Source organism: Lepus europaeus, chromosome 23, assembly GCF_033115175.1.
Source record: "Lepus europaeus isolate LE1 chromosome 23, mLepTim1.pri, whole genome shotgun sequence".
Lineage (NCBI taxonomy): Eukaryota > Metazoa > Chordata > Mammalia > Lagomorpha > Leporidae > Lepus > Lepus europaeus.
The window spans coordinates 9,703,895-9,728,762 of NC_084849.1; the positions used below are offsets into that span (position 1 = coordinate 9,703,895).

The window sequence follows — 24,868 nt, forward strand, 5'->3', positions numbered from 1 at the left end:
GGTAAGAGAGTGAGTGGGTGAGTGGGTGGGTGGGTGAATGGGTTGAGTGGGTGGGTGGGTAGGTGAGTGAGTGGGTGGGTGAGTGGGTGGGTGAGTGGGTTGAGTGGGTGAGTGAGTGGGTGGGTGGGTGAGTGAGTGAATGGGTAAGAGGGTGAGTGGGTGGGTGGGTGAATGGGTGAGTGGAGTGAGTGGGGTGAGTGAGTGGGTGGGGGTGGGGTGAGTGGGTGGGTGAGTGGGTGAGTGGGTGAGTGAGTGGGTTGGGTGGGTGAGTGGGTGAGTGAGTGGGTGGGGTGGGTGAGTGAGTGGGTGGGTGGGTGGGTGAGTGGGTGAGTGAATGGGTAAGAGAGTGAGTGGGTGAGTGGGTGGGTGGGTGAGTGGGTGAGTGATGTAGGACCCTAGGACAGGACCTGGTGATCTGTAAGCCCCCAGGCAGAGGTGCCGAAGCACCCATGGTCATGAGCATGTATTCAAGGAACGTGGGACCCCACCAGTGAGGAGAGAGGGGACAGGGCCTTCTGCTCAGAACCTCACAGCTTCTGGGCGCCAGGGGTGCTGCCTGCATTGTCCCGTTCACTCCTCCGGCAGCTCTGCAGGAAGCAGCGGCCCAGAGAGCTTCAGGCACAGGCTCTCAAGACCGACTGCCCGAGTTCAAATCCCGACTCTGCCACTAACCCACCGAGGGACACTGAGTGAGCTCCTAACCCCTGTGCCTCTGTTTCTCCATCCACACAATGGAGGTGATAAGGGTGTCCTCCTCGTAGGGTTACTAGTATAGAGATTCGATAAGTTTATTCAAAAATGTATTTATTGGGGGCTGGCGCTGTGGTGTAGTGGGTAAAGTCACTGCCTGCAGTGCCAGCATCCTATATGGGCACCGGTTTGAGTCCCAGCTGCTCCACTTCCGATCTAGCTCTCTGCTATGGTCTGGGAAAGCAGTGGAGGGTGGCCCAGGTCCTTGGGTCCCTGCACCCATGTGGGAGACTCAGAGGAAGCTCCTGGCTCCTGGCTTTGGATGGGCCCAGCTGGTGGCCATTTGGGGAGTGGACCAGTGGATGGACGATCTCTTTCTCAGTAACTCAGCCTTTCCAATAAAATAAATCTTTTAAAAAATGTATTTTTTTATTACCTGGTGACAGACACACATAGAGTGAGAAAGAGAGAAAGAGGGAGCTCCCACCCTCTGGTTCCTCTCCAGAAGGGCCAGAGCTGGGAGCTAGGACCTCCATCCAGGTCTCCCACATGGGAGGTAGGAACCCAGGTATACTTGAGCCATCACTGCCACCTCCCAGGGTCAGCAGGAAGCAGGAGGCAGGAGCTGGAGCCAGGAATCGAACCCAGATCCTCCTGTGTGTAACACAGGCACCTCACCTGCTAGGCAGAAGCCCGCTCCTAAGTTCTTCCACGTAAAGTCCCCAGCCCAGGGAAGCAGAGTAAAGTTTCTTTGACTCATCATTACTATTAAGAGACAGGTGGAGCCGTTGTCTGCAGGAGGTGACAGCCCGAGATCGCACAGCTTATACGGGAAGAAGCTGAAGTGCAAAGTCAAGTGCACGTGTGAAGACAGACAGGTTCTTCCACCAACAGCCCCGCCTGTGGGGCTGGGCGACCCCTCCCACCTAGCCCTGTCTGAGTAGAGGTGTGGTCACCACAACCCTGGGAGGTAGATACTGTTATCCCCACTGAGCAGAGGAGGGAACCGAGGCTCCGAGATGGCAGGTCACGTGCGCAAGGCCACACAGATGGAAGTGGACACGCAGGACCTGCAGCCTTGGTCACCCTGATGCTGCTGCCATGGGCTGGGAGGGGGCGCATCCCGACCGGAGGGCAAGGAGCTGTGGGCCGGGGACTGCCTCCTGAAGCCTGGGGCCTGGGCTCCTGCTCCTGCTCTGGGCGGGTCCTGACTGCTGCTTCCCTTCCCGCCTCTCCCCTGCAGGTTTGAGACGAGCCAACTCCGTGCAGGCCTCCAGACCCTCCCCGGCCTCCCTGCAGAGCCCAGCGCCTCCTCAGCTTGGGCAGCCAGGTACCTTCCACCACCTGCCCCCACCCCCCCGCCTGCCCACACTGCCACTCGGCTGTGACCCCAGTACCTCCCAGCCCTGCTTGCTGAGCCCTCGGACTGGGGGCACAGCTGCGGCCACCACGGAGCCCTAAGCCCCTCTGAGACCCACAGGAGTAATCCCCTGGGTAGGGGTTCTGGGCGGGGGTGGAGCAGGAGCAGGAGGCGCGAGGGAAAGAGGGGGACACCCCCGCGGCCACCCTCTGCTGCACCCTCAGTCTCTTGTCCCTATTCAGGCCTGGGGGGGCAGCAACCCCCCCCCAGGGCCCCAGATCACAGGTCAGGCCAGCGCTCACTTGCTCCTGTGCCTGCCCAGTGACCTGTCTCTCCCACTGCTCCAAGAGAGAGCACGGGCTGCCAAGTCTCAGCTCAGCCTGCACCCCGGGACCCATTGGTGAAGCCCACACAGCGCTCCCTCCCCTGAGCGCAGAACTCTGGGTAGTCCACACCGAGGTGGGACAGAGAGGAAATGCCAAGCCACTGTAGTTCAAGAGCACAGGTGCCTGGGCTCAGATCCTGCTACTTCACTTCCCGGCTGTGTGGCCTCAAGCGAGTCACTGAGCTTCCGCTGAGCCTCAGTTTCCCCATCCGTGAAATAGGAATGATGCTAGAACCTGCCTTGCGGGGTGGCTGCAAGGATCCCACATCCCTTGGGAGGTGTCAAGCCCGTGTTCAGTGGGAACGGTTACCACACAGGATCCATGTGTGCTGCCTCCATCCATCACAGCAGTGGCAGGTGCATTGCTGTCTATTGCACTAGGCTCTGTTGTTTAAAAAGATTTATTTCTTTGTTTCTTTGCAAGACAGAGTGACAAAAAAGAAAGAGACAGAGAGAAAGTGATCTTCCATCCACTGGTTCACTCCGCAAATGGCTGCAACAGCCCGAGCCAAGCCAGGCAGAAGCCAGGAGCCAGAAACTCCATCCTGGTCTCCCACATGGGTGGTGGTGGTGGGGGGGCAGGTATTTGTGCCATCCTCTGCTGCCTTCCCAGGCACATTCGCAGGGAGCTGGATAGGAACCAGAGCAGCCAGGACTCGCACTGGCACTTCATATGGGGTGCTGGCGTCGTAAGTGGCAGCTTAATCCATTGCGCCACAATGCTGGCCCCAGCCAGGCACACATTTTTTTTTTAAGATTCATTTATTTATTGGAAAGGCAGAGTTACAAAGAGGCAGAGAGAGAGAGAGAAAGGTCTTCCATCTGCTGGTTCATTCCCCAAATGGCCACAGTGGTCAGAGCTGGGCAGATCCAAAGCCAGGAGCCAGGAGCTTCTTCTGGGTCTCCCAAGTGGATGCAGGGGCCCAAGGGCTTGCGCCATCTTATGCTGCTTTCCTAGGACATAGTGGAGAGCTGGATCAGAAGTGGAACAGCCAGGGTTCAAGCCACGCCCACATGGGATGCCGGCACTGCGGGCAGTGGCTTTACCCATTATGCCGCAGCACTGGTCCCTTTGATAATTTTTTTTTTTTTTTTGGACAGGCAGAGTGGATAGTGAGAGAGAGAGACAGAGATAAAGGTCTTCCTTTTTGCCATTGGTTCACCCTCCAATGGCCATTGCGGCCGGCGCATCTCGCTGATCCGAAGCCAGGAGCCAGGTGCTTATCCTGGTCTCCCATGCAGGTGCAGGGCCCAAGGACTTGGGCCATCCTCCACTGCCTTCCCGGGCCATAGCAGAGAGCTGGCCTGGAAGAGGGGCAACCGGGATAGAATCCAGTGCCCCAACCGGGACTAGAACCCAGTGTGCCGGCACCACAAGGCGGAGGATTAGCCTGTTAAGCCACGGCGCCGGCCCCCTTTGATAATTTTTTAAAAAGTGATGCCTCCCACTATTGGAGTACTTTCAGATTTGCTCATTCCCATTCTTTAGATGAGAAAACTGAGGCTCAGAGACAGTGGTCACACCACTAAGATCCAAACCCAGGTTGCCTGGCTGCAGCCACACCACTGGGCCGGACCCTTGGGAGTCCAGCTCAGCTCCAGACACTTGCTATCCAATGGACCCACCGCATGGCCCCGTGACTCTGGGAGGAGCCCGGGAGTCTGCACTTTTAAAAGCTTCCCTCACTGTGGTCGGGAAACCAGGATTCAGTCGCTTCTTCTGTCCCCTTTTTGTCTCCCTGTAGAGGTGGCGCCGAGTGACCCTGGCTCTACAGGGGCCCCTGCCCCACCCCGGGAGGAGAGAATAGGAGGAGCTGGGGGCTTCTCAGCGGTCGCAACCAGGGAGGACCGGGCGGCCCACCCACCCGGCCCCTTTTCCCAAGCCTCTGCTGCTGCCCCCCAGCCTGCCGCGGCCCCTCCCCGCCAGCCACCACCCCTGGAGGAGGAGGAAGAGGAAGCCAACAGTTACGATTCGGATGAAGCAAGTAGGTGGCACTTACGGCAGTGGCATCTGGGAAAAGTCACTTCTAAGGCCAACAACCCCAGGGAAGCTCCCCAAACAGCCCTGTGCTCCCCCAGCCCCTAGTCAGCTACCCCCAGTGAACCTGTTCACCCCATTATCAAAGTGCAGGCATGAGTCCCTAAATCCACAGAGCAGAATCGGCTTGCTAGGTGGGTGTGCGGTGGGAAAATACTCCAACCTCCGCACTGCCACTTGGGTCACTGCGAGGAACGCCGCTCGGTGCTGCTCCACGGACTCCCTGTGTGTCCCCGGCCGGGCCTCAGCAGGTGCTCCACGGACTCCCTGTGTGTCCCCGGCCGGGCCTCAGCAGGTGCTCCGTGGACTCCCTGTGTGCCCCCGGCCGGGCCTCAGCAGGTGCTCTGTGGACTCCCTGTGTGTCCCCGGCCGGGCCTCAGCAGGTGCCCCGTGGACTCCCTGTGTGTCCCCGGCCGGGCCTCAGCAGGTGCTCCGCGGACTCCCTGTGTGTCCCCGGCCGGGCCTCAGCAGGTGCTCCGTGGACTCCCTGTGTGCCCCCGGCTGGGCCTCGGAATTAGCATAGGCCCCAGAGGCTTCTCAGCTCTCTCTGTCTGCTAAAGGTATCTGTACTCATGTCATTGCACCGTCATTGAGTCCTTTACCACGTCCCTGCTCTGCACACTTCTCCCCGCCGAGGGGGGCTGGGACTGCACGGGAGAACTGGAAGAAGACGGGACCGGCAGGTGTCTGGGTCCAGTAAGCACCTGGGGGAGGGGGCGTCCTGAGAGCTCCCGGTCCTCCAGTAGAAGTGGACCGCAGTCTGTGACCGTGGCCGTCATGTCCTCTCTCTCCGTTGTAACGGGGGAGCAGCACGCAGGCTGAGGGCAAACTCCTGGGAGCACAAGTCCCAAGGACTCGGAGCCCGGCCCTGCCGAGCCCGGCCGTCACGCCAGGCGCTGTCCGCCCTGAGTTCTGTGCTGCAGCCATGGACGCGTCCCTAGGCGCCTGGGAAGAGGCGCTCCAGCTGCTCCCACTTCACAGACGGGGACGCAGGCTCCAGGGGCGCTCAGGACTCGCACCTGCTCATGCAGCCAGCTGTGCAGGGTCAGAGGCCAGACCGGGTGAAGGGTCAGCTGCCCGCTCTGTCCCCTGTGCTCGCCCGTGGGCCAAGGGTCCTGCAGTCCACCCTCTGTCAGCCGTGGGCCATTTCTGCCCTGCAGGTGCACAGGGTCCACCCACCTCCCCACCTCTTCGCATCCTGGTCCTTGCCCCAGGACAGCGGCCACTGCTCCCTCCGTCTGCCTTAAACGCCCCATCCCTCCAGGCAGAGTGCCCCTCCCAGCCTCAGGTCCGCCCTGCTGGTAGCCTAGCTCAGCGGTTTATAACAAGGCCATCCTGTGCTGGAGTGTGACCTTGCCACTCTGCCCCTCGTCTCTGTATTTGACAACAGTGCACTGAGCATGCACTAGGTGCCTGTCGCTGTTCTGGGTGTTAGGGACACCATGGTGAGAAATGTTAATTCCAGCAGAGAGAGGGACAGTGAACAAGTTCATTTCCAACAGACAGAGCACCGTGAAGGAAGTAAAATGTGGCTGGAGAAGGGGAACTGCGTTGGGCGGAGTGATCAGGGAGGGCTTCCTTGAGGAGGTGGCACTGGAGCTGAGAAGGAGAAGGTACCAGCCACATGAGGATCTAGAGGGAGAGCACTTTGGGCTGAGGGAACGGCAAATGCCAAGATTCAATTTATCCTTTCAAACAAAAACCTGCAAGAGGTTCGTGGAAAAGTGGAATTAAACAATGATGCAACATTTCCATGAACTTTGTAGAACCCCCTTGTCAGTGAGCACCCACTGGGTGCCCTGTGCTGAGCACCGTGGGGACACAGCCGTCCACGTGACCCCCTCAGCCCTTGCCCGCCTGGGGCTGTCAATCTCGTAGGACAGGAAGTCACTAACTACACAAGTGCCCCAGTGGTGATCTGGCCCCAGGTGCGCTGAGGGCTCCAGGGTGGGCGTCCAGGGCCGGCTTTGAGTCTCCCTCTCTTCCACAGTTTCAAGGCCCAGTAGGTGCTCGGGAAATGTTTGCTGAGTGACTAAATGAGCGTTCTCTTGGTCCCTGTCTCTGCCTCCTGCAGCCACCCTGGGGGCCCTGGAGTTCAGCTTGCTGTACGACCAGGACAACAGCTCCCTGCACTGCACCATCATCAAGGCCAAGGTGGGTGAGGGGCCCAGTGGGGGACGTCTCCAGAGGCGCAGGTGGGGCGGGGCTGTCGGGCCTGTCCGGGCCTTGTCTGTCCTTGGCACTGACAGTGATGAGAAGTGGGCCGTCGTTAGTCACAGGAAGTTTTTGGGGAGGGAGCCTCCTCTAGGGACGGGGGGGGGGAGGATTCCCTTGTGTGTGCCACCTCCTGGGAGCAGAGGCAGCAGCTGTCGGGCCTGTGCACAGTTACCCTTGCCCTATCCCCGGGTCTGTCCGGCTCCTGCCACCAAGTTGGTGTGGTGGTGAGCTGGGGGTCTGTTATGGAAGGCACAGCATGCTGATGTGGGCTTCTGGGGGCAGGGGGGTAGGGGAGGCCACGCTGCAGGCCCCAGGGAGCTAAGGACTCCGCTCCAGATCCCAACAAAAGCTGAGTGAGGTCCACGTGAGACAGCAGACAAGGACTCAGGAGCCAGTCTCCTCCAGGCCAAAGAGCAGCTCAGCCGCTTCCCGGCTGTGTGACCTGGGGGAAGTCACTAAGCCTCTCTGTGTCTCGGGGACAAAGCAGCGCCCCTGCCATGAACATGGATGGCTGTGAGTGGTAAAAGGACAGGGCCACAATGTCCAGTTTGCCAGGATGGCCGCACCTGTGCCTGTCTCCTTATGGTGATAACTACGACCTCTCTCGGGGGCCGGTGTTGTGGCACAGCAGGTAGAACCGCCTCCTGGGATGCCGGATCCTGTACGAGAGCCAGTTCGAGTCCTGACTGCTCTGCTTCCAAACCAGCTCTCTGCTAATGTGCTTGGGAAGGCAGTGGAAGATGGCTCACGTACTTGGGCCCCTGCACCCACATGGGAGACCCGGATGGACTTCTGAGATCCTGGCTGCACCTGGCCCAGTTCTCACTGCTGTGGCTATTTGCAGAGTGAACCAGCAGATAGATGCGCTCTCTCTCGCTCGCTCGCTCTCTCTCTCTCTCTCTGACAGGCAGAGTTAGTGTGAGAGAGAGAGACAGAGACAGAGAGAAAGGTCTTCCTTTTTTCCATTGGTTAAGCCCCCAAAATGGCTGTTACTGCTGGTGTGCTGTGCCGATCCGAAGCCAGGAGCCAGGTGCTTCTCCTGGTCTCCCATGGGGTGCAGGGCCCAAGCACTTGGGTCATCCTCCACTGCCTTCCCGGGCCACAGCAGAGAGCTGGCCTGGAAGAGGAGCAACCGGGACAGAATCCAGTGCCCCAACTGGGACAAGAACCCGGGGTGCTGGCATTGCAGGCGGAGGATTAGCCTAGTGAGCCGCGGCACCAGCCACTCTCTCTCTCTTTCTTTCTCTGTCCCTCCCTCTCTCTCTTGCTGTGCTCTGCTTTTTTTTTTTTTTCTTTTTTGAGATTTATCTATTTATTTGAAAGGCAGAGTTACATGGAGAAACAGAGAGACAGAGGTCTTCCATCCACTGGTTCACTCCCAAAATGGCCACAACGGCCAGTCTGAAGCCAGGAGCCAGGAGCTTCTTCCAGGTCTCCCACGTGGGTGCAGGAGCCCAAGTACTTGAGCTACCTTCCGTTGCTTTCCCAGGTCAATAGCTGGGAGGTGGATCGGAAGTGGAGTTGCTGGGAATCAAACTGGCACCCATATGGGATGTCAGCGCCGCAGGCAGTGGTGTTAACCCCTGTGCCACAGCGCCAGCCCCTGCTCTGCCTTTCAAATACATAAACAAATGGAAAAAAATAAATAAATAAAAACAACCTCGCTGTTACTGTTCAGATGCCCCCGTGGGGGGGATGGATTGGGTCGGGAACACTTCCTGCGACTCCCAGCCCCTCCGCCCTCCACCAAGCCCCTCCTTTAGCAGGTGTGCGCCGAGGCCCTACTGGGGATCAGCCACTGTCACAGGTGCCTCGACGCACCGAGCCCACCCCAGTAAGAGAGGTCCAGACGTGCGTTGTCCTTTCTCATCCATGCCTCTGAGGCTGGGGCTCCTGAGCCACGTGGTGCAGACAGGGAAACTGAAGTCCACGCCGCTGGTGGGGGTGGGGCAGACCGTCACAGGTGAGACCCAGCAGAGGCCCCCCAGGACCCCATGAAGTGGGCTGTCGTCAGCCTCCATGAACAGATGGGGAAACTGAAGTGCCAGGAGGTCACTGGACACACCCATGGTCTCTGTGCTGTGAGAGGGGACGGCGGGAGCCCTGAGGTGAGGCCCCGCCCCAGGCTGGGTGTGTGGGAGTGCGCAGTGTGGGTGGGAGCCCGGGAATCTGGGGACCACCCGGAGTAACCACGCAACATAGTTCTGCCCCAAACCCACTTCATCCCACATCTGCCTCAGCCGAGGCTCCTCCTAGCCCATTGTATGGATGGAGAAACTGACTTCTCAGGAGCGAGGCCCAGAACCCAGAACCCAGGCAGCTCCTCCTTCCCTAGCTCCCCTTCTCCCTGGCCCCCTGCTCTGGGGCCACCGAGACTCACTGTGGGTCAGACTCTTTACAGGGGAGGCGCCTTGAAATCTCACCACTCCCTGAACAAAACATCGCACCACCTGCTTTGGACAGGTGAGGGATTCAGGCCCCTGGAGGCTAAGAACTTGCTTACGGCCACACAGCCAGGCAGTGCCACGTCTTTAACCCTGTCTGCCTGATCCTACACTCTTCCCCGCTCTTTCCACTGCTGGTTTCCCTCTTCTCTCTCTGAAAAAGGAAGCCCGGGGAATGGACTGAGGGTCGGCTGGAGACACATGCCAGGACGATGCCCGTTGCCTGGGGCAGCTGAGGGCCCAGCCCGCCCCAGCCAGGCCCTCACGGCCCAACCCCCTCTCTTGCAGGGGCTGAAGCCCATGGATTCCAATGGCTTGGCTGATCCCTACGTGAAGCTGCACCTCCTGCCAGGAGCCAGCAAGGTACCATATGGCCTGGGCCTTGGCAGGTACCCAAGGCCCTCAGCTCCGAGCCCAAAGCAGCCCAACCTGCCCCAAGGCCCCGCCCCTCACTGTGAGTGGCAAAGCCCTTGCTAGGGGTAAAGAGTGCGCAGGGAGTCCCTGGAGGGGAGGGGTCTCCCCACCCACTCACGCCCACAGCCAGGCATTCCTCACCCTCGCCCTTCGACAGAACGAAACAGCTCACCCCAGCCTTAGATAACGTGGGGAAAGATCTGCAAAGGCTCATGAATAAACGAAATTGAAAGGTAGGTTTATCTTGGTGCAGAAAATTTTGTCTTTGGAAAGCTCATAGGAACACATATGATGAACAAACCACACAGATTCTCAAAGTTTTCGCACCTAAAGGAAGCACATCTTTGAATTCCGTTTCTGCACAGCCATTGGAGATGCCCTCGTATCCCCTCCCTCGAGGGGACGGAGCCCCCGCCCCACCACCCAGCCCTCCCCTCCCTCGAGGGAATGGAGCCCCCGCCCCACCACCCAGCCCTCCCCTCCCTCGAGGGGACGGAGCCCCTGCCCCACCACCCAGCCCTTGTATCCTCCCCCTCGAGGGGACAGAGCCCTTGCCCCACCACCCAGCCCTCGCTCCCCTCTCAGCGGAGGTGCCAGCTCCCCTCTGCCCCGGGATGGATCTCCTCCCTGTACGTTGGCCCACCCCAAGCACAGAGCTGCACGTGGACGGGCCTGTGCCCCCCTGGGCCCGAGCTGGCACTTTGCTGTGCTGATCCACATGGGGGGCCCCTAGGCAGGGGTGGCTGTTGTCTTGATTACATGATCTTAGAATGCTTACATGCTATTCAGATGGCCCATGTGATGAAAGAAGATGCATGTGCACACAGGCACATACACACAAACACACACATACATACATACATATACACACAAACACACATGTATGTACGTGCACACATGCATGAACACAGGCACACATGTACACACATACTACACATACTTATACGCATACACACCTACATACATACACATGCACACTTACACACACATACATGCACATACATACATACACACATACATATACATGCACACATACCTATACACATACATACACATATACACACGTGCACATGTACATACACACAGGCACACATGTACACACATACTACACATACTTATACACATACACACACATACTTACACATGCACACTTACACACACATACACACACAGTCTCACTCTTCAGAACAGGGGAAAACGGTCCCTCACCTGGCCGTGGCTGGTTTTGGCAGAACGTGACCCCTCTCCTTCTGACACCCCAGTGACATTGGCTTTCCTGGTCCCCACCCAGATGCTCCTCTTTGCCCAATCCGAGCCCACACAGTTAGCGTGACTTAGGCCTCTGCTCTGGTCCGGGTGCACTCCAGCCTCCCTAGGGCGCAGGGGCAGCTCGTCCCCTCAAGGAGTTTCAGGCATGGGGGCGCTATCTGGGGGACAGAGGGAGCCACCCCAACTCCTGCCCAGGAACGGGTGATTCTTATTTTCTGAGAGCAAGACGTCCGTGCTTTCTTACCTCCAGACAGGGCTCAAGGAAGGGGCTGTGTGCACGGGCGTGGGGGACCCAGAGCCCAGCGTGGATCCCTTTGTCCATAGCCATCACCCCAGAGGGTACCCCTCACTCCCTGAGAACACATGCTGGGGACAGCCACGCCCCTGGATGCTCCCCCGAGCCTGCCCAGGGATGGGGCTCCAGGGCTGGCTCCCCGCTGAGGCCGGCGTCTGCCTGTCCCTCTCCCCGGGCTCCAGTCTAACAAGCTGCGGACAAAAACGCTGCGTAACACACGAAACCCTGTGTGGAACGAGACGCTGGTCTACCACGGCATCACCGAGGAGGACGTGCAGAGGAAGACCCTCAGGTACCCACGGCTGTCCCGGGCCCGCTCCTCATAAAGGCCCCCGGGGGCGTGTCTTGGCTCTATTTACAGACAGTGCATATGTCCAGCAGAACCCTGTGGGAATTCTGTCGTCCCTGACGATCCATGGGGGACTATTCCAGAACCCTCCACAGACACCACATCTGGATGCTCAAGTTCCCGATGGGAGCAGGGGCCACGTGTGCCTGGAATGCACACGCATCCTCCCGCGTGCTCTCATTCATCCCTGCATAGCTCAGGACCCCCGATACCAGAGTGGGTGGTCCTTTCCTCTAGGGAGTAAGAGCAAGAAATCCTCTCTCTGCACATTCAGCATAGGCACCTTTTCTTCCCAAACGCTTCGATCCGTGATTGCTGAAGCCACAACACAGACCCATGGATGCACAGGCTGACATAACGTGGAGTGAAGGAAGACACACACGGAAAAGAACGAATCCACTTATAGGGAGGGCAGAAACAGGCCACGTGGCTCGCTGGGGCCAGGGGTCATGACCACAGTCACCTTGGAGACAGGCATGCCTGGAAGATTCCACAGTGGGGACCGGGGGTTCTGTGTCTCATTCTGGGTGTGGGCTGGGCAGGTGTTCGCACGTGCCAGTCTGCGTGAGGCTATGGGTGTGTGCACCTGCTGAGTGAGAGCGACACTCAGTAAGGAAGAGCTAGAGGAGCCGGCCTCTGGCTCCACAAACAGGGCACCGTCTGATTCCTTCTCGTGTTGCACGCTCCTCCCAGCACCCACCGCAGCACTGGCTGTGTGGCACAGCTCAGTGTCGCTTCCTCTTTCTCTCCCCAACCACCCTTCCGTCGGCGCTAGGATCTCCGTCTGTGACGAGGACAAATTTGGCCATAATGAGTTCATCGGTGAGACGAGATTCTCCCTCAAGAAGCTGAAGCCCAACCAGAGGAAGAATTTCAACATCTGTCTGGAGCGGGTGATCCCCGTACGTGGGCCTGCCCCCGAGTGGGAGTGGGTGGGGCGGCCGGCCACCTGCCAGTCACGAGCTCAGGAATCACCATGCATGGGAGTCGGTAGATGTCTGGCTTGGCGTTCAAGAGGGTGGGCTCTGCGGACAGACGCCATGGGTCCCAGCCCTGCTGTTTACAGGAGAGCCTGAAGGCGACCAGTTCGCCTCCCCAGGTCTCAGTTTTCTCACCTATATGATGGGACAATGTGGTGCTGACCCCAAAGGCCTCTTAAGGATCAAGTGAGACCACCCATGCGAAGCATTGGAAGTGCTGCTCTGGGGGCGAGACTGGGGCTCCGCAGTGGGACTGCACTGCAGAATTAACCAGGGGTCGTTAAACCAGAGCTCCGCACGCCTCCCCTGGAGACTGCCGGTGTGGAAGTGCTGGGCCCCACGCACAGCAGTCTGCACAGTTAGAGAAACCCAAACAGCCCTGTGTGATCTGTGGGCGATTTGAGCCCAGGGAGGGGCGTGAGTTGCTGCGGTCCCTCCATGCAGCAGCGGCAGAGAGCCCCGCCCTCCTGCAGCCCCTGGCCGCGGGGACCAGGGGGGGAAATCCTACAGCACCCTCCTCCAGATGGAATAGCGTGCACTGTGCCACACCCACCTCTGTAGCTCAAGCGGGACACAGGGGACAGAGCAAGGCAGGATTCACACTGACTGCCGGGCTGCAGGGTAGCGTTCAAGGCAGCTCCTCCAGGCCTTGGCACGGCCGCGGCCAGCTCACCAGGCTTCCGCTCCCTGGCCTTGCTTGCTGGGGGCCAGCAGCCCCTGGGTGTACTCCTGTCGCGGGGCAGGGTGCAGCCAGCGCTGAGACACGGAGGGGGCAGGTCGGGCAGAGGCCAACAGATGCCAAAAAACGCTGCTGACCACATTCTGCCCTTTGCCCCTCCTCCTGAACCCCACCACCACCGCCCGCCCCCTCGTGGCCACCTGCTCCATGCGTCCCCTCCCCTCAGGACCTGTTTTCCTCATCTCTAAAGTGAGGAAGTTTGGGCTAAACCCGTGATTTTACTTCTTTGTTTTCCTTTTATTTGGAGGCAGAGAGAGACAGACAGACAAGATCTTCTCTCTGTTGGTTCACCCCCCAAGTGACCGCAATAGCTGGGGCCGAACCAGGCTGAAGCCAGGAGCCCTGGGCTCAGTCCGGGTCTCCCGTGTGGGTGGCGGGGACTCAGGTATACGAGCCATCACCTGCGGCCCCCTAGGGTGTGCGGGAAGCAGAACTGGGACTCGAATCCCCCCACTCCATCAGGGAATGCAGGCGTCCGATGCGGCATCTTGATCGACTCCAGCCAGTGGTTTGAAACTGTGTTTCTCAGAGCCTTAGAGGCCTGCAAAAGAGCCTTGGGAGCCAAGGTGAAGCCTCTGTGGGTCGGGCCCCAGAGCCCCGGGGCTGGTCAGTCCTGGCAGGTGAAGTCTTGCCTGTTTTATGAGTAGGGTTCTCTGTCACTTCTTGGCAGTGTGAGCTCGGGCAGGTGGCTTAACCACTGCGACCCTCAGTGCCCTTCTCTGTAGACAGAGGCTGTAGCAGCCCCTCCGTCGTAGGCTGCTGTGCCCAGGCAGGGTCTGCCACGTGGTTGTGGCTTATTGGTTTTGGCCATAAGAGGGCAAGCAGCTTGGAGGACGCAGGCCCCGGGTCTGGAAGCCGATGGGAATGTGAGGGCCGGGTTGGCCTGGTTGGGCAGGGAGATGACCTCACCTTTCCTTTCTCTTCCCCCTTTCAAGATGAAGCGCGCTGGGACCACCGGGTCGGCCCGCGGCATGGCCCTGTACGAGGAGGAGGTGAGCGCTGAGCGAAAACGGAAGCCACAGTCGGGGTCCCTGCCGCCGCCCGCTGCCCTGCCATCTCCCTCTTCTCGCCTTCCCTGGCCCCACCCTTGCTCCTTCTCCCACACAGCCCACCTATGGGTTCACTGTGAGAGCTGCCCCTTTGCCCAGTGCAGTAGGACACAAGGCCGGGGCCTCCAAGGTGGGGCAGCCCCACCCTCTCACAGCCAGGATGCCCATGAGTTCCCCGACCCTGCAGACAGCGACACGGGACTAGAGCAGCTCCCTCCATCGGGAGCTGGGCAGGCTCTCCTCCCTGAGAGAGAACAACACAGCCTTGCCCTCTGCTTGGGCCCCTCTATGGCTCCAGGGACCACCCTGGAGAGAAGTCTGAGGCCGAGCCAAGGGTTCAGCCATGCTGTGCTTGTAGCCAGGGCCTGGGCTGCTTCTAAGTAAAGCCGCTGCCCCCCTGTACCTCAGACCTGTCCATCAGTTTCTTCATAGAGGTTGAGGCGTCTGCTGTCCATGGTGCTCCCCACGGTGGAACTGGCCAGACTCCTCCTGCCCTCCAGGGCTTCTTCCCTAATGCCCACCATCCCCATGGCCTGCCCTCTCCCTCCCTGACCCCCACTGCCTTCTCTGTCCCCTGCACCGTGCAGCAGGTGGAGCGTGTTGGGGACATAGAGGAGCGTGGCAAGATCCTGGTGTCCCTCATGTACAGCACTCAGCAGGGAGGCCTCATCGTGGGCATCATACGCTGTGTGCACCTGGCGGCCATGGATGCCAACGGCTACTCAGACCCGTTCGTCAAGCTGTGAGTCGTTGCCCTGCGATGGTGAAGGGGCCCTGGGGTGGGGGTGGGGGGCGAGCATCAGACCACTTCCCTGAGATCATTGCACACAGAGAACCAGGGAGGGGAAGGAGCCAGCCCAAGGCCACACAGCAAAAGCAGCGATTGGAAGCGGCCAACGTGTGAGGCTGGAGTCTCGGGCAGTCAGACAACTGTGTCACATCTGCCGCTTGGGGGGGACGAGGAGCGGCCAGCATGGTGGTAGGAAGCTTGTTTGTGGCTGCTGGCGCCTACAGCACCATAGAGGCCACAGAGGCCATCTGGATTTTTCCAGGTCCTCTGTGGAGATGCTCAAAGGAGACGCTTAGGTGTGGGGATTTGCAGCGTTCCCGTCGTGAGGAGGAAGGGATGTGGCTACCTGTGTCTGTCCTTCTCCGAGCAGACATGGAGCCTCCCTTTCTCCACTGGTAAAATGCACACAGTAGTTCCCGTCTCTTAGCCAAAATGCTTGGAACCAGAAGTGGTTTGGATTCTGGATTATTTGGGGGGTGGATATTTGCATATAAGGGGACTTCAAAAAGTTCATGGAAAATGGAATCAAAGATGTTTTTTAGTTAGAAATTTTTGAAATCCAGTCCTAGTTGTTCATGATATGCATTTTGCGTGAATGTTTGAAAGATGCTGCATATATCCCTAAGGAAATTTCTTGGGTATGAGACTCGTGTCCACACGCGAAATCTGTGTTTTACATGCGTGTTGTCCACACGGTCTGAAAGTGATTGCATGCAATATTTTTAGTGCACCTGTGTTTTGGCTAAAACCCATCACCTGAGGTCAGGTATGGAACTTTCTGCCTGTAGCATCGTAGGGGTCCTCACAATGTGTTGGGCTTTGGAGCATTTCAGATTCCAGGTTTCAGGGATGCTCAGTTAGAAGAGGGTCTGGTGCAGGGATGGTCAGCACCTCCATAGGATTGGCCTGGGGCAGCACAACACGTGGCTCTGCGCCCGGCCGCTGGGGCTTGGATCCCAGCTGCGGTAGTCTCCAGTACTCTAGCTGGGTGCCCTGGGGCTGCAGCGCAAGTTCTCCAGGCTCTCTGGGGGGTGGCAAGAGCGATGTCCACACGGGTGCAGGTGTTCCAGGGAGACACCAAGAGAGGATGAGATGGGAAAATGCCTGTGGGCACAGGAAGGACCCAGAGAAAGGGGGGAGGAGCCACAGACCTTGAAGCAGGTCAGAGACCTTGCACAAGGGAGGGGACAGGAAGTCAAGGCAGGGAGGGTCTCAGGCTGCAATGCCCAGGTTTCAGCCAGGACCATGGGAAGCCCCGGAGCACTACGCTGCCTCCGGGGTGAGAACCGCACATCCCAGGATCGGCGCTGCCTGGGGCCCGATGAGATCAGCCCTCCTGGTGGAGCCCTATACCTTGCCCATCAGTGTCACCCTGCTGCTGGAGCTCTGACAGGTGCACTGCACAGGGCGTGGGCGCAGTACGTGTTCAGTAGATCCCTGCCGCGAGGGTTATAAGCCAGAGAGCCATCTGTGCTGCCTCCCGCTGGGCGAGTCCCGCCCCTCTGCCTCCCAGCACTTGAGCCAAGGATGAGCCAGCGCAGGCTTTGGGGTTTGCTCTGAGTGAGGATTTGGCACAAACCGCACACAGGTCAGGAAGCAGCTCAGCTTCCAGGAGCAACTGGGGTTGGAGCACTGTGCGCCATCCCATCAAAGCTCCGCCACGTGCAAGGGGGTGAACAGCGCCCCCCACCCCTCTCCCCGCCACCCGGCCCTTAGGGCCCTGGTCACCAGCGACACCACTCCCAGGCTGCAGCAGAGATGCGAGAGAACAGGCGGCCAGTAAGCAGCTTCTAGCAAATAAAGATTGGAGAGGGGCCGGGGGGTGGGGGGGTGTCATTCTGATATTTAAGTCATTTGTTTGAGCTCTGTACTTGGTGAATTTCAGTCCCTCGTTTATGCCTCTTCTTAAATATCGTCTTCAGAGACATTTGTGTGAATGAGAAAGGAAAGTTTGCTTCCTTTACACGTCCGGAACCTGAAACACGGCGAGGCTACGCTCGTGTGCCAAGTGGCTCAGTTAGTGAGAGCCTGGGGTCAGAACCCACGCACTCCAGCCCTAAGGGGTTTTTACTCACCCACCCCCCAAATACTGGCTGAGCCCCTACTGAGTGCCACACACATTGTGTCTGCATGCCGGGAGGGCCTTCTAAGCCGAGGAAACTGTATGGGCAAAGGCCCTGGGGTAGGGTGAAGAGCTTGGCCCAGGATGAGCTGGGACACAGCAGAGACCCAGCCGACCACTGGAACCTGAGGCTGCACCAGGGATCTTGAGCTGTACCCAGTGGTCAAAGTGAAGCCAGAAGAATTTCGAGCAATGAGGTGACAGCGAGCCAGTTTGTACCCTCTCTTTCCTGACCCTAGGGCCAGCAGCTGTCTCCCCAGGTCTTGAGGCCAGCCCAAGGAGTCACAGGGGTTCGTATGCCAGACACCACCCAGCCATGGCCCTCAGTTTGGTCCCACTGGGCGAAGGTCAGGGCCAGGATGTAACAGTTGGGTTGAGTTCCCCGCCGTAGGACCTGGGCACACGTCTCAGCCGTTCTGAGCCCCCTGTTCCCACGTGAGTAGAAGACTGGACACAGTTGTACACTCAGGGCTCCCGAGGGTGCAGCACGCCCAGGGGGCCTAGTGCCGGAGTCAGGCTGTCACCCGTGTTGGTCTTCCTCCATGTCAGTCCACCTTCTGGTTTGCTGATGGATCATGACCCTGGGGCTGGCAGGAGTGCTGGGGGCCGTCAGGGGGCTACTCGCCGCCCGGAACTCCACACGTGACGGCCTCGTGTGTCTCTTCCCAGCTGGCTGAAACCCGACATGGGAAAGAAGGCCAAACACAAGACTCAAATTAAAAAGAAAACTTTGAATCCTGAATTTAATGAGGTAAGACGGCCCCATTTTTTTTGGTCATGCATGGGATGTTTCCTGTTTCTGAAAAAGAATCAAATTCCTACTGAAATGTTGGGAATCGCAACCAAAAAACAAACAAATAAAAACCCTTTGTGCATTGATCAGCTTGAATTATCTGAAGGAGGGGGAGTGAGTTCCTTGTCACTGGAGGGAATCGAGCCTAAGACAAAAGCCCACAGATGAGGAGAACCATAGAGAGGAAGCTGTGTTTGAGTTCGATGGCCGCCAATGTCTTTACAACTCAAGATTACAAGTCTAGAAACTTTACAAGTCTAGAAAACTGAAATCTGATGAAACACATGGCCGGCAATGCCCACTACCCCACCCCCCCCACCCCCGCCCCGCCGTCTCCCTCCCGCCCCGCGGCCCTCTAGGGCATCACTTCCTGCGGGGTGCCCGTCTGGGCGCCCATGGGTGTGCTGCTTCCTCTGGGTTCCTGTGGCTGCTGCCTCAGCCCGGCTCTGGAATTCCATGCGTGGGCCACCGCCGTCGACCCTGGCTCGCTTCTCTGTGCCTGGCACCCCCCCCCCCCCACTGATGGGTGAGCCCTGAGACACAGCGGCCGTCCAGTGTCAGCGTGACCGTCAAGCCCTCGCCTCCCCGCTTCCTCGTCTCGCACCCACACCCCCTCCCCAGGTCCCACGAAGCTCCGCTCAGGTCCCTCTGTGCCCGATGCTCCTGGGCCTGGTCTGGCCTCTTTCTCTCTTCCTCCCTGGCAAACTCTCCTTCCTCTCTCAAGACCCAGCTACACATTCCCCGTCTCCATCACGCTGTCCCTCTGGACTCCAGCTGTCTGTTGATGAGCCCGTCTGCCGCGAAGGAGCCTGGGATATCTGTGGAGTTCGTGGAGGATTGGGCGGAGGGCAGAGTGCAAGGATGGGTCGGTTCTGATCTGAGCCACAAGCCCGGCTCCATCTCCAACCTGAAATGAAGAGGAAGAAGAAAAGCAGGGTCAGGGTGCCTGGAGACCCTGGTCCCGAGCCTGGGGCCTGCCCCAGCACCACTGCCCACCCAGAGCAGGCTCCAGGCCCCCGGGGCAGCCCGCCCCCACCCCGTGTTGCTCTTCCAGCCAAGTTCTCCTTGCCTGGTCCCACCCCTGAGCTCTGAGGTCAGGTCAGACCTGGGAGGGTTGATTTTTAAGCACAGGTTGAACACAACACAGCAGATTTCATGTTGTCTTTAACCCATGCACCCACACGCAGGTGCACAGGGACACGCGTGGGGGCCGATCCTGGAACACTCACACACGCAGTTCAGCCGCTCCCCCTGGCGCCCGCTCTCTGATTCTCAAATCCTGAGTCCTGAGCTGCCCCCGTGCCCTCTCCTGGAACCTATACGAGTCACAAGACGAGAAATCCCATGGCCAGTAAACTCACTCACACCCAAGAAAACGCAGGCCAGGACCAAACCCGGCCTGTCGCAAACGCACAGCAGGTGCTGCCGCTCGGTGCCAGCGAACACGCTGGGAACACACACCGCGCTGGCGAGGAAATCCAGCCGGCCTGGCCGCTGAGGGTGCGTTTGTCCAAATACTTCAACAGCGGTGAAACACCTTTGAAGTCTGCCTTTGGGGGAGTAGGTGATCACAGCCGAACGCGGCAAGTTTCAGAAGGTCCCAGAGTCCCCCTCGGGATGGCCCTCCCCTCGCAGCCTGCCCAGCCCGCTGCTTTTCTTGGGAAGCAGCCATCGTATGAAGTTTCTGAGCAAACACATGTCTGACCAGCTTTCTGTCGCACACAGATAGCACCACAGTGCACCTGCCATCTTCCGTCGTAAAGTTTTACAAACTGGGCTGGTGCTCTGGTGCAGTGGGGTCAGCCATCGCCTGCGATGCGGGCATCCCATCTGGGTGCTGGTTCAACAAGTCCTGGCTGCTCTGCTTCCGATCCAGCCCCCTGTTCGTGTGCCTGGGAAAGAAGCAGAGGATGGCCCAAGTCCTTGGGCCCCTGCCACGCATGCAGGAGACCCTGATGGAGCTCCAGGCTCCTGGCTTTGGCCATTGTGGCCATCTGGGGAGTGAGCCAAGAGATAGAAGTTCTCTTTTGCTCTCTGTCTCTCCCTCTGTCTTTGTCACTCTGCCTTTCAAATAAATAAGTCTTTACCAAGAAAACTTACAGACTGAGAAATTCATTTCTCAGAATTTACCCGGAATAAATCACCACGGATGTACATAGTGATGTGGCTGCAAGGGAGCCATTTGTGGTGTCACTCACAGTAGTGGGAAACGGACAACAGCCTGAATACTCCGCTCTGACGATTAGGTCCTATCACAGCACAGAGCCATCAGAGTAAGGAGGGAGAAAGATAGTTGAAGGCTATTTGCAAGCACGCTGTTGTCGTTCACCATCGCTGCCAAGGTGGAGGCAGGACACTGCATTGTCACGCATTCAGTACCGTTTCTTTTTTTAGAAACACATCAATGTGTAGGGGCCGGCGCTGTGGAGCAGTGGGCTAAGCTGCCATCTGCAGTGCCGGCATCCCATATGGGCGCTGGTTCGAGTCCCGGCTGCTCCATTTCTAATCCAGCTCCCTACTGATGTGCCTGGGAAACAGCAAAGGATAACTCAAGTGCTTGGGCCCCTGCACCCATGTGGGAGACCTGGAAGAAGCTCCTGGCTTCTGGCTTCAGCCTGGTCCAGCCCAGGCTGCTGCGGCCATCTGGGGAGTGAACCAGCGAATGGAAGATCTCTCCTCACTGCCCCCCCATCTCCCCTTCTCTCTCTCTAATTCTGACTTTTAAGTCAATCAATCAGTGTTTAAAAAGAAACACATCCACGTGGATACACACGGGGGAATCTTGGCAGTGGCTGTTCTTGGGTAGTTGGATTACAGGGTTTTTTTTGTTTGTTTCTCCCTCCCTAAATTGTTTCAACAGCAAACAGGAACGAATGTTATAATTGGCAGATAAAGTCATTTCTTTAAAATATTGGCTTGTCAGGGAAAGTAAGTACTCGGTCTGCTTGGGCCTCCCTCGGTCCCTGCGCAGCGAGGGGGAAGCCCCTGCAGAAGCCCCCGGAGGCCAGGACCGGGCCCACGCTCATCCATCGAGGCCTGAGCAGCAGCGGGCGCGTAGCCCCCAGCAGCCTTCCTAGCCAGGGTCACAGAGCCCACCGGGAAGCTTGCCGGGTGCCACCCCGCAGAGCATTTGCCGAGAGGGGATTCCTGTGCCCCGGATGGCCCGAGGAGGAGGCCCACCGTGCTTCCAGGCCGCAGGCTCTCAGCTCCCAGTGCTGAAGGCTCAGGGACCTCATCACTCACCCGTGTTTCATTGCATGCAGGAGTTTTTCTACGACATCAAACACAGTGACCTGGCAAAGAAGTCACTGGACATCTCGGTCTGGGACTATGACATCGGCAAATCCAACGACTATATCGGTGAGTGCGCCGACGGCAGAGAAGCCCCGCCTCCTCCCCAGCGGGGCTGCAGAGGTTGGGATGCAGCATCCCGACTCTGGGACGCCGTCTGGGCAGGTGGTGGGAGTGAGCCGCAGTGGGGTCATGACGTCACACAGAGGCAGAGGCGCTCTCCCTGATCTGTGTGCGGGCTCGGGAGGGTGGGCTCCATGCTCCCAGCCCCCGGGAATGACGAGGAAGAAACCTCATTCCAACAGGCACAGGGAACAGACAAGGGCACAGCCTGGGCTGGGCGGGGAAGGGCGGGACCGGGCAGGGGGAGGGATGATGGGATTCTGGGGACCCACCGGGCAGACTGGGAAACTGCAGTGGGAGGGGCGCGGACCTGCGGGGAGTACGAGCAATGGACATGGAAGTTAGGACCCGGTGTGCAGTAGGGAGCCACTGCGGGTTCTTGAAGCAAAGAGGGCTGGGAACAGCGACACTCACGGCCCGGACACGGCAGCCACGGCCTCGGCAGAGAAGCCGGAGGTGCTGGGGAGAGAGGCCACTGCTCAGTGGCAGGGCTCCCCTTCGGTGCCCGTCGGGTCTCGAGCGAGGGCCCCGGGCATTCCTCTGTCTGACCAGCCGCCTGTCTCCCCCCGCCCCCCTTGCAGGGGGCTGCCAGCTGGGGATCTCGGCCAAGGGCGAGCGCCTGAGGCACTGGTACGAGTGTCTGAAGAACAAGGACAAGAAGATCGAGCGCTGGCACCAGCTACAGAACGAGAACCACGTGGCCAGCGACTAGGATGGGGGGGCCTGCCTCCCAGTCACCCCGGCCGCCCGCACTCCAGCCCCTCCTCTGAGCCCCGCCCCAGCCCCGAGTCCCGGCCGTCCTGCTGAGCCTGCCTTCCAGGCCGCATCCCGCCCTGGGCACCCTGCCTCCCCACCCGATGCTGGGACGCAGGCTCCAGCCCCAGAATGGAGCGGCGGGGCTTGGGGGGGTCTGGAATGGGGTTGTTGGTCTGAGAGCCTGTCCCGTAGAGGACAAAGCCCCCTCGTCACTCGGGACTGTTTTGAGACCATCCTGGCTGTGACCGTGCCCATGCCAGCCTTCATCCCTGTGTCCTGTCTGCGCGTGGCCTGTGCCCAGCAGAGGGGGGCGATGCCGTGAGGACAGGCTTGGGGCAGGCGTGGAGCCCCCACAAAAGCACACCCCGGACAGGACAAGGAGCCCCCCTCCTGCCTCTAGATAGAGGAAGGAGCTCACACCCACAGAGGGGCTCGAAGCCCCCTCAGGATGTGGCCTACCTGCTTCCCCTCTCTCTCACCTTCTCCCATCATGTTCTGTCACCTCCCTCTGCGCTCCCTCGGCTCCCCGTCACCCTGAGCCTCCCCCCTCCCATCGCTCAACTGTTCCCTGCACCCCCTGCCTCTCTCCCTGTCCCCATCTCAGCATCGCCCAGGGGGTTGCAACGGCCTCAGCCCCCGCCTCCCCTCCCCCGCCCGGCCGCAGACTCTGCCAAAGCAGCCAGAACCTCAGGGGCCCAGGCTTCCTAAATCCCCACCCCCCTGTGCACCCGGTCAGATGTCCCAGGGCCCCGGGCCAGCTGCCAGGCAGTGACCCCGTGGAGATGCCCGCGGATGGGCTTCCTCCGCCTCCAGTGCAGGTGCAGGGCTGAGGGGCCTCCTGCGAAGCTCCAAGCCTTCTTCCCTCCACTGCGCCGAGTTCCATGACCAAATGACTCCTGCCCAGTGCACTCTGCTCGGCCCACCCTGGCGTCCTCTCACCTGGAACCGCCCTGAGACCCTGTCTCCCACGGTCTCTCTCTGTCTCTTGCACCCGCTTGACCCAGTTTTCCCAGGGAGAAGCAAATCACATCGCGAACATAAAACTGGAGCACGGCTGGCCCTGGCGCCTGAGGCTGCCGGTGGTGCCGTGTGTCATGGTGAACCAGAGGCTGGGGTCAGCCAGGCTTCCGTGCCCCACGGGGAAGGGTCTCACCCAGGAATGCTTCCCCATCTACACACACCTTACCCCGTGGTTTCCCGTCATCCTCCACAGAAGGCAACAGACCAGACCAGTCCTGACCCCCCCCCCCATTTGCACACTTACCTTCCCCTTGCAAGCCCTCCACCCCAGCACCCAGCCCCAGGGCCCTGGAGGTCTTGTTTCTCCCCTCAAAGAACCATTTTCCAAACATCCAGCTAGTTACCTTCCCTGGGATAGCTGGGGATGGCCAGGCTGCTGTCTTCCTTTTTTTGTTCATTTTTTGTTTTTAGATTGATCTAATTATTAAAAAGGCGGAGTGACAGAGAAAGAGAGCCCTTCCCTCTACTGGCCACTCCACAAATGGCCATAATGGCCAGGGCTGGGTCAGGCCAAAGCCAGGAGCCAGGAACTCCATCAGAGTCCCACGTGGACAGCAGGGGCCCAAGCACTTGGGCCATCCTCCTCTGCCTTCCCAGGCACATGAGCAGGGAGCTGGATTGGAAGTGGAGCAGCTGGGACTCCAACCCGCACTGCAATATGGGATGCCAACGGAGCAAGCAGCAGCTTAACCTGCTGCACCCCAACACCCACCCCCATCTTTCTTGACCTTGTCTTTCTGCCTCCATGCCCTGTGGCACCTGCTCTCGGCCCCCTCTTTCCACGGTTGGCCCTTAGGGGACAGCATGCTGGCTATGCCACGCAAGCCTGACACTGGCATTGGCGCTGGAATCGGCATGCGGCAAGCTCCTAGTGCCCCGAGCCTGGGCACATGCTTTCCCCGACCAATGTTAACGGCCTCCCGCGTAGGATACACACACACCCCCTCCGGTGCATGCCGACCGCCTTCCTGTGTGATGATGTAGCCAAAAATAAAGTAGGAATATCCAAGACAACGGGTGGTCTCCATTTGTCCTTTCTGGTTTCTGGAAGTTCTGCCTGCCCACCAGGACACACGCTGTTCAGATCACATTTAGTGAGCAGCTACTATGTTGCCGGCACTGGAGATACACCAGGTGAACTGCACAGAGGGGGTCTCTGCCTACATGAAGCTGGGTTTCTCCCTGGGCAGGTGGCCCTGGGTCCTCATAGACCACATTCTGTGGTGCTCACCCAACAGAGAGGCAGTATCTTCATCCCTGCCCTTCTCAGGCACACCCTTGGGAAGTCCTGAGGTCTGTGGAATCAGATGGCGCCAGGGCTGAAAGTGGTGGTGGGACTGAGCCAGGACGCAGTCCAGTGCACTTCCATCAGAGAGATGAAGACGGGAGTCAGAGCCTTCGTGTTACACAGGGGCTGTGCCGTCAGGAGCTGGATGGCCGGACTCGTTCCTCCTGCACGGAGCGTCAGCCGCCTCCCGTGCACTCTGGCACCTTCCAGCCCCCAGTGAGCACCCGCAGATGGTCCTCGCTGGAGTCCGGTGGTCCTGAACGTGAGCTGGGCCGGCACTCGGTTTCCGTACGGCTGCTTCTCCTGGCTGCACCCGGTCCCCAAAGCACTTAATCCAAGGGTCGGGGATGGTGGTCATTTCCCAGGAGGCGTCAGTTCTGTCCTTCCGAAACCTCTTTCAGGTCGAGTTTGAGACAATTTCCTTTTCTTGCTCCCTTACGCGTGTTAGAGCCCCCT

General features: G+C 59.1%; 1 protein-coding gene across 1 annotated transcript in view; it reads left to right on the forward strand.

The window, feature by feature from the left end:
* The window catches only part of RPH3A (rabphilin 3A), a 57,741-nt gene extending 35,681 nt beyond the window's left edge, over positions 1 to 22,060 (forward strand). Inside the window, 12 exon segments of the mRNA XM_062182288.1 lie at positions 738 to 746; positions 1,934 to 2,071; positions 4,181 to 4,420; positions 6,548 to 6,627; positions 9,423 to 9,497; positions 11,295 to 11,404; positions 12,237 to 12,363; positions 14,116 to 14,172; positions 14,817 to 14,971; positions 17,811 to 17,892; positions 21,198 to 21,294; positions 21,930 to 22,060. Of these exon segments, the coding sequence (XP_062038272.1) occupies positions 738 to 746; positions 1,934 to 2,071; positions 4,181 to 4,420; positions 6,548 to 6,627; positions 9,423 to 9,497; positions 11,295 to 11,404; positions 12,237 to 12,363; positions 14,116 to 14,172; positions 14,817 to 14,971; positions 17,811 to 17,892; positions 21,198 to 21,294; positions 21,930 to 22,060 (1,301 nt within the window).
* The last annotated feature ends 2,808 nt before the right edge of the window (positions 22,061 to 24,868 follow it).